We start from the raw sequence: 8,578 nt of genomic DNA on the forward strand, positions 1-8,578 counted from the left end.
CAAACATCACATCAACACCAGTTCTGCCTGTATGAATTATCCGCAATAATTAGATTTGTTTTTCTAGACAAGCATTTTCAGACTAAGCAGAGAATAAAATCAACTTAACATACATATTTGTAGTTTTTATACAAAGTATATAAATTGGAGTTGCAGGCAGAATTTAAACTTCTCACATTCTTCTTACCTCAATGGAGACACATTCTAACAGAGAATACTCGGCCCTAAGTAAAAGGGACCACCCAGCAGGCATACCTCAGTAGGACTTTGCACTGGTGAAATCTGTCTCACATGACCTCTCAGTTCCTCACAAGATGTGTAGATATGTTTTAGACCTAAAGTATTAGGGAGCTTACCCCAAGGGAGAAATTGTGCTCTCCTCCAACCACAATTGATACCTCAGTGAACTGAGACATTGATTTAAGTTTGTGGTCCAACAGTTTTTTTCTTTTGTTCATTTTTTTTTTTTTTTTTTTTACTTGTCCTTTTTAACTTTTTATTGCTTTTATCATATGTTTATCTTCATTTGCTTTCATTCTGCTTTTATTTTGCTTCTATTTTATTGGTTAATTCATACAAGGGACTTTGGATGATCTATGTATAGAACTGTGCTACACACATAAACTTGGCTTGTCTTGTCATATTTGGAAGAGTGCCATTGATGCAATGCAGAGATTACAAAAAAATACTAAATTCTTAAAAATATATCAATAGATCATCTGATAATAACTTGGTAAAGGAAAGGAACATTCTGCTACTAAAAAGTGACAGAATTGTGAGAAATATTGGACCTTCACAATAAATGTCTTAAGTCTGCACAAGGCCGAAGCATAGAGATGAGAATGTGTTGGTCAATGCATTTTGAACTAGAAAAAACATGCAGAGTGCACAGACCTCTCCCAAGCAGTGTATTTTGCCCCACATTGAGATTTACACCTATAGCTTAAACTTGCACAAGATCTGGATCTATAGAATAGAATAGAATAGAATAGAATAGAATACAATACAATACAATACAATACAATACAATACAATACAATTAAATACAATAGAATAGAATAGAATACAATAGAATAGAATACAATACAATACAATACAATACAATAGAATAGAAGTCCTTATAGTTGGTTTCAGGAGGTATTCAGGAGCATGACAGCTGTGGGGAATATGCTGTTCCAGTGCCAGGTGGTTCCAGTCCGTAGGCTTCTGTAATGCCTTCCAGAGAGCAGGTGTGAGAGGAGTGTGAGTGCAGGGTGAGTGAAGTCTTTAGTGATTTTCCCAGCCCTTCTCATACACCGCTTCCTGTAGATGTCCTTGATGGCAGGAAACGTTGCCCCGGGGATGCACTGGGCAGTTTTCACCACCCTCTGCAACGCCTTCCGGTTCAAGGCAGAGCAGTTACCCCACAAAACTGTGATGCTGTTGGTGAGGATGCTCTCAATGGTGCAGTGATAGTAGTTTTTGAGGATCCCTGAGGACAGATAGCTCATCTTCAGGCTCCTCATGAAGAAGAGACTCTGATGATGGGTTTGGAGCAGCTGGTTGTCCAGGTCAGGGCCTCGGAGATGTGGACTCCCAGGAACTTGACGCTGTCCACACACTCCACCACTATCCCCTTGATGTGGATGGGTGGATGTGGGTTAGCATTCCTCCTAAAGTCCACGATGAGCTCCTTGGTCGTTTTGGTGTTCAGCTGCAGGTTGTTTGTGTCGCACCACTCAGCCAGATGGTCCACCTCCTATAGGTGGCCTCATCTTTGTCTCTAATGAGGCCGATCACTGTGGTGTCGTCTGCAAACTTAGTGATGGTGTTGGAGCCATGGACAGGTCTGCAGTCGTGGGTGAGGAGGAAGTAGAGGAAGGGACTCAACTTGCAGCCTCGTGGCCATCCGGTGTTTATGGTGATGGAGCTTGAGAGATGGTTGTCCCGCCGGACATGTTGGGGCCGACTGGTCAGAAAGTCAAGAAACCAGTTACACATGAGTGGACTGATGCCAAGGTCTGTGAGTTTCGTAATGAGTTTTGATGGAATGACAGTGTTAAATGCTGCAGTATAGTCTATGAACTGCATTCTGGCTTAAGTGTTCTACTGTTGTGTTGTTACTATTCAGAGTGCAGCGCTATGAAGACTGCATCCTCTGTGCTCCTGTTCTGCCTGTATGCAATTTGGTGGGTTTCCAGTGCGGGGATGGAGACAGGATCTGAGGATGTCTAGAACCAGCCACTCAAAGCACTTGGTGATGATGGGATTGAGGGCTACCGGTCGTTTGTCATTGAGTCTGGATGGGGTGGAGTTCTTGGGGATCAGGACGATGGAGGTGGACTTGAAGCAGGTCAGTACCACAGTGTTGGCCAGGGACAGGTTGAAGATGTTCGTCAGCATCCTACCAGCTCCCCAGAGAACACTCTGACGACACATCCAGGGATGCCACCAGGACCTGCGGCTTTGTTGGATTTAATCCTGCTCAGGACCGCTCCTACATCAGTGGAGAGGAGAGTCAGTGGCTGTTGGTCTGCAGTAATAGCTGCCTTGGTTGCAGCTGTACTGTCCCCTCTCAAAATGTGCATAACGGTTGTTAAGCTCGTTGAGGGAGGAGACATCGGAGGAGTCGGTGGAGGTGTTGGTGGTCCTGTAGTCTGTCAGAATCAGAAGGCCTTGTCAAATACTTCTGAGGTCAGAGTTGGAGAAGTGATCCTCCACCTTCCATTTGTAGTGGTGTTTGGCCATCTTGATGTCTTCTTCAGCTCAGTAGCTGCACTGTAGGCCTGTGCATCCCCTGACCTGAAGGCGATGTTGCAGGCTTTCAGCAGGAGGCGAACTCTGCGGTTCATCCAGGGTTTCTGGTTGGGGTACATGGTGATACAATTCTTGGTGGTGACACTGTCAATGGTGGTGGAGAGGTGGTCCATCACAAAGACGTGGTCCACTACCTTTACCATATTTTTGTGAATTGTTCCTTTGTATGAACATATCTATGTTGAAAATTTTATTAAAATCCCTTCATAGTAATCAAGACACCAACATCACTCCCTTTTCATGTCTTTTTTTTTTCTTTTTTTGTCTTCAGCATATTTTTTTAGTTTAATGCTGAAGCTTTCAATAGTCACTGCTGCCAAGGTGCTGCCAAGAGTAGTTGGACACACTATAGCGTTGCATAAAACCTGAAATAAAACTTTGGTACTTATCAAAAAGAGCAGTTAGAGAAAAATCTACATTTTCATAGTGTTGCAGTCAGTGAGGCATGTAATAAATTATTTGTTTTCTAAAAAAAAACATATACACACACAACTCAATAGTGTTTTTAATGAACTCTGATTGGCTGCATGACAATCCCTACTAAGGTGATGTTGAAGACCTTATTTAAATAGAGTAGTAAGACTAGTAACCTGGAACCTGGATCAAGCAGGTCAACTTTGAGATTATTGTTACAGTAAGTAAAAGAAATAGAAGTAAAAATGAATATTTCATCAATTACAATATTTTTTCTATCAGGTTTAAATGACACAAGTCGCAATTACAGATCAGCTCTCTTTTTTCTCAGTTTCACATGTTACTGCATAACTGTCTTGGTAAATGTTTCTCTTATTCTGATAATCATCTTTGATAATGCATTACATCAACCAATGTATATTCTACTATGTGCCTTTGGCATTAATGCACTTTATGGAACAGCAGGTTTCTATCCGAAACTTCTTTGGGATCTGCTCTCTCCTGTTCATATCATCTGTTATTCAGGATGTCTTTTGCAGGCTCATATGTTGTACACCTTTGCCTGCAGTGATCTGTCAATCCTTGCCCTAATGGCATATGATCGGTATTTGGCTATATGTCGTCCTTTGGAATACCACTCTGTCATGTCAGTACAAAGAGTCATTAAGATGGCATGCTCTCTTTGGTTAACATCATTTTTTATCATTGCAGTTAACATTTTTCTTACATCTAGATTGAAGCTATGCAGTCGATATATAAACAGACTGTTCTGTGTAAACTGGAGCATTGTGTCACTGGCCTGTCAACTTAATGAAACCTATATTAATGAAATTGTTGCAAATATTACAATAGTAATTTATGTAAATCATGGTTTCTTAATTGTATGGTCTTACATGTATATCATCAAAAGATGTGCCAATTCTATAGAAAACAGAGCAAAGTTTGTGCAAACCTGTGTTCCACATTTAATCTCTCTGTCTACCTTTCTTGTGACTATAATGATTGATGTTACTAATAATCGATTTAGATCCAAAGATTTACCACAGACTCTGCAAAATTTTATTGCAATGGAATTTCTTGTCATTTCTCCTCTAATGAATCCACTCATTTATGGCTTCAAGTTGAATAAAGTTAGGAGCAGAATTGTTGATCTTATTACTTTTAAATGTAAACCAATTTAAGTACATATTTCAGGTGCAGTAAGCCTTATTGTCATAAACTGTTATTATACTCCTTAAAAATATATGCATTATTTATTGTTTGTATTGTTTAGATCAGTTTGCATACATAATAGGTTGCCCATAGCAATATCTTTAGTTTTATGTTATTTTCCCTCATGCACTTTTGAATGGGCTATGTGTACTTGTATGTATGTAACTTCAGCAGTGTCCTTGTTTATATAAAATGCTTTTATGTTATCAGTAATTGACATAAAAAGACACATAGCCATCTCATAGCCAACGTGATACTTTGCTTAAATGTGAAGATTGCTGCAGGGAAGAGTCTCTCAGGAGTTATTTACTGTAGTACGAGAAGAAAGATGACACCTGCAGCAAAAGTTGTGATAAACTATTTAAAGTCATTTGTGCAGTCAGAAATACTCTGACATTGTTGACATGAAAAAACTTTAAAAATAAAAAAAATCTTTAAGATGTGTTAGAGAAAATGATATTACTATAGTTGCTGGGTTAATATAAATCCTTTAGTTTTTTTTCTTAAATTATAGAAACAATTCAAAGAAATGCTTTTTCTTCAAAGTAAATACGTTAAAACAAAAAATGCTTGTATTTTAAAAAATAACTGTTCATATATTTGTCTTACCTTAAATAAAATGTATTTAATTGCATTTATTTAAGTGTCCAGAAACTTTTAATTCGTGAAATGTGTTTTCCTAAAGCAGAAGTATGAGGATCACTTCCACAGTTCTCTAAACCAAGCTTTAATATACCAATGGTAAGACAATGTGCCATTCAAGGAAAATATCACTCTCAGTGGGTTAAAGGGGAACAGTGTTTTTTTTTTTTACATTGGGCCCTTGATTTTACGTTATTACATCATGTTCTACTCACTCATATGAGTTTTGTGTCATTTGGAGCTGTTCTGAACATATTTGGTTAGGTCATATATCCAAGTAACATCTTCCTACGAGCAATGAGTTGAAGGCACAAACTAAACTGTTCATAATTTATTCGTTATGGTACGCCAGCATTCATAACATATAGGAAAATCACTGTCCCCCAGAAATCTGCGGTTATATTTTTTATTTTTATATTTTTTTTAAACAAAGCGGAGTATGTATGGTGTCATCCACGCGTCGGACAGGAGTTGTGAAAGGCATCCCGGGCCACAGGCGGCTACGCTCTACCCCTTGTATTCATTCAGCTAGCTAATCTGAATCGTTCAATTCCTTTCGAGAGCAAGATCATCTGTGGTAGTTGCACTAGACATCTGCCAGGCATGTGAGTAAAACTAGCAGCAGTTCAGCGGACAGGACGACTGAATGGTAGCTGGCATGCATGGATGATGTCATACACACTCTGCTTTGTTTTAAAAAAATATACGTTTGAAAAATATAACCGTGGATGTCTTGGGGACAGTGATTCGACTACATGTTATGAATGCTGGCGTACCATACAGAATACATTATGAACAGTTTAGTTTGTTCCTTCAAGTCGTTGCCCAAAGGAAGACACTACTTGGATATAACAAAACCGAATATCTTCAGAACAGCTCCAAATGACAGAAAACTCATATGGGTGAGTAGAACATGATGTAATAACGTACAATCAAGAGGCCAACGTAAAAAAAAAAAACAGCATTCCCCTTTAACAAAGAGTCAAAAGAAAACAACAATAAAAGCATTCTTCAAAAGAAATATCCATCCATTCATCCATGGCTCCTCTCGATGTGGAGGAGCAGCGGCTCTACTCTGAGTCCTCCCCTGATGACTGAGCTACTCACCCTATCTCTCTAAGGTAGAGCCAAGATACCCTTTTCTGGCTCAAGACCATGGTCTTGGATTTGGAGGCACTGATCCTCATCCCGGCCGCTTCACAGTTGGCTACGAACCGCTCCAGTGACAGCTGTAGATCACGCCCTGATGAAGCCAACAGAACCACATCATCTGTGAATAACTGAGATGCAATCCTAAGGCCATCAAAACAGATCCCCTCAACACCTTGGCTGGGCCTAGAAGTTCTGTCCATAAAAGTTATGAACAGAATTGGTGACAAAGGGCAACCTTGGAGGAGTCAAACCCTCACCGGAAATGAGTCTGACTTACTGCCGGCAACACGGACCAGGCTCTGACACTTGACCCTTATTAAAGGGTCTGGTACTACATACTCCAGGAGTACCCCCTACAGGACCCCCCGAGGGACACAGTCGAATGCCTTCTCCAGATCCACAAAACACATGTAGACTGGTTGGGCAAACTCCCATGCACCCTCCAGAATCCTGCTGAGGGTGAAGAGCTGATCCAGTGTTCCACGGCCAGGACGAGAACTACACTGCTCTTCCTGAATCTGAGATTCGACTCTCCGACGGACCCTCCTTTCCAGAACCCCAGAATAGACCTTACCAGGGAGGCATAAGCTTGTGGTTCCTCTGTAGTTGGAACACACCCTTCGACCCCTTTTTTAAATAGAGGGACCACCACCTTGGAATTCCTGTTGGCAAATGTTGAATGGAGGGTTGAAGAGGCTGTCATTAGAATCTGAGAGTTTGAGCTGAAGAGCGATGTCTGACACCTCGGAGAATCAGCGTAATGAACTAACTTCTTACTTTTGTTAGACATTTTAACTGATACCTAAATTGGTAAATAAGTTTGTAATGACATTATGGTGAGCTGTTCTGCTAAAGGGAATTTGTTTGGCTTTTAAATTACACAAAACTGAGAGGAAGATGAAGGGTAAATGACTAAAGCACTGTTTTATTTGAGGCACACATGCTCCCTTAGAATAGCTGCACATACTTATTTAGTAAACAACTGTTAGTAACAGTTAACACCTGTGTAGTGACACATTTTTCTTTACATACGAACGTGTGAGGATAAACCCCTCACTTGTAGGATGTGCACTTAGTGTTTGAATCTTAGTAAGTCCAGAGAGCGGGGCTCTTTAGACTCCACTGACATTTTATAATTGTAATGGTGTGTTGCAGTTCATACAAAGCATTTTTTATAAAACTGTGCTACACACATACTCTTGCCTAGACATTGCTTTTCATATTTGAAAGAGTGCCAATGATGCAATGGAAAGGAGAATAAATAATCAAAAATATATCAATACATCACTTGATAAATACCTGCTAAAGGGAAACATTCTTTTAATTATTCTGCTGCTAAAAAGTGGTCAGACTGGACAGATTTGTGAGAAAAATTGGTCCTTCACAATAAATGCAAAGAGTCTGCACAAGCTAAGCATGCGTTGGTCATTGCATTCTGAACTATAAAACATGTGGAGAGCACAGACCTCTTGTCATGAACTGAAGACTGGCCCGATTAATCATTTCATTCAACTGCCTAACTCTGCCAAGTTTTCATCACTGTTCATCTGATCCACCTACTCCAGCCTCTATTTAACCAGCCTTCAAAAAGTCATCAATGCCAGATAATTCAAACCTTTGGTGCGAGTTCTCCAGTGTACCTGAGTATTTCTGATTACCTGATCCTGACCCGTTCTGCCTCTGGACCTCTAAGCCTGCCTGTCTCTGTGAACCAAACCTGGAACTGAATTCTGGCACCGTCTTGGAATACCCTTCGGTACCTCTTTGGATCTCTGGTCTCCTGGCTCTGACTCCTCAGAAGATCCTCAACACTGGCTTTGGCTCCAGCCCCTGGAATATTCTTCCTTCCTTCGTCTGGGCGGTTCTGATCTCCTGCCTATCATCACCTACAGGACTTCAGCGTCTTGGACTCTCTGAGCGGTGTCTGCAGCGTCTTATTGGCAGCCGACCTCATCCTCTGGGCACGGACTAAACTTTAAGACCAGGTTAGTGTCTTACACGTTCATCATCATCCTCCACCAGATGGATGTGGTCAGAAACCAATGTTCTCCCCATGCAGAGGTTCCTGCCTTAGACGCTGGCGCTGTTCTCCACAGTTCTGTTTTGTAAACCTGTCTCTCCTTCTCGAAAACTGGGTCCTTTTGTTCTGAGCCTGACATCTCTCCCAAGTAGTATATGTTGCCCAGTATTGTGACTTACACCTATAGCTTAAACTCACACATGATTGTTTATGAATGTCTCCTTAGCATGAACATACGTCTGGTAAAAATTTTATTAAAATCCATTCATACCTTTCCAAGTAATAAAAACACCAATATTGTTCCCTTTTCTTGTTTTTTTTGTTTGTTTGTTTGTTTGTTTG

The 8,578-nt window shown here is 40.5% G+C and overlaps 1 protein-coding gene across 1 annotated transcript; it reads left to right on the top strand.

The window, feature by feature from the left end:
• The first annotated feature begins 3,455 nt into the window (after window positions 1-3,455).
• Window positions 3,456-4,794, top strand: LOC107094151 (olfactory receptor 5F1-like). The gene has a single exon (XM_015389591.1). The coding sequence runs from the start codon at window positions 3,456-3,458 to the stop codon at window positions 4,389-4,391; it is 936 nt and encodes a 311-aa protein (XP_015245077.1). The 3' UTR covers window positions 4,392-4,794.
• Window positions 4,795-8,578: the final 3,784 nt, after the last annotated feature.

The sequence above is a fragment of the Cyprinodon variegatus genome, unplaced genomic scaffold (genome assembly GCF_000732505.1).
Source record: "Cyprinodon variegatus isolate N-32 unplaced genomic scaffold, C_variegatus-1.0 Scaffold466, whole genome shotgun sequence".
NCBI lineage: Eukaryota > Metazoa > Chordata > Actinopteri > Cyprinodontiformes > Cyprinodontidae > Cyprinodon > Cyprinodon variegatus.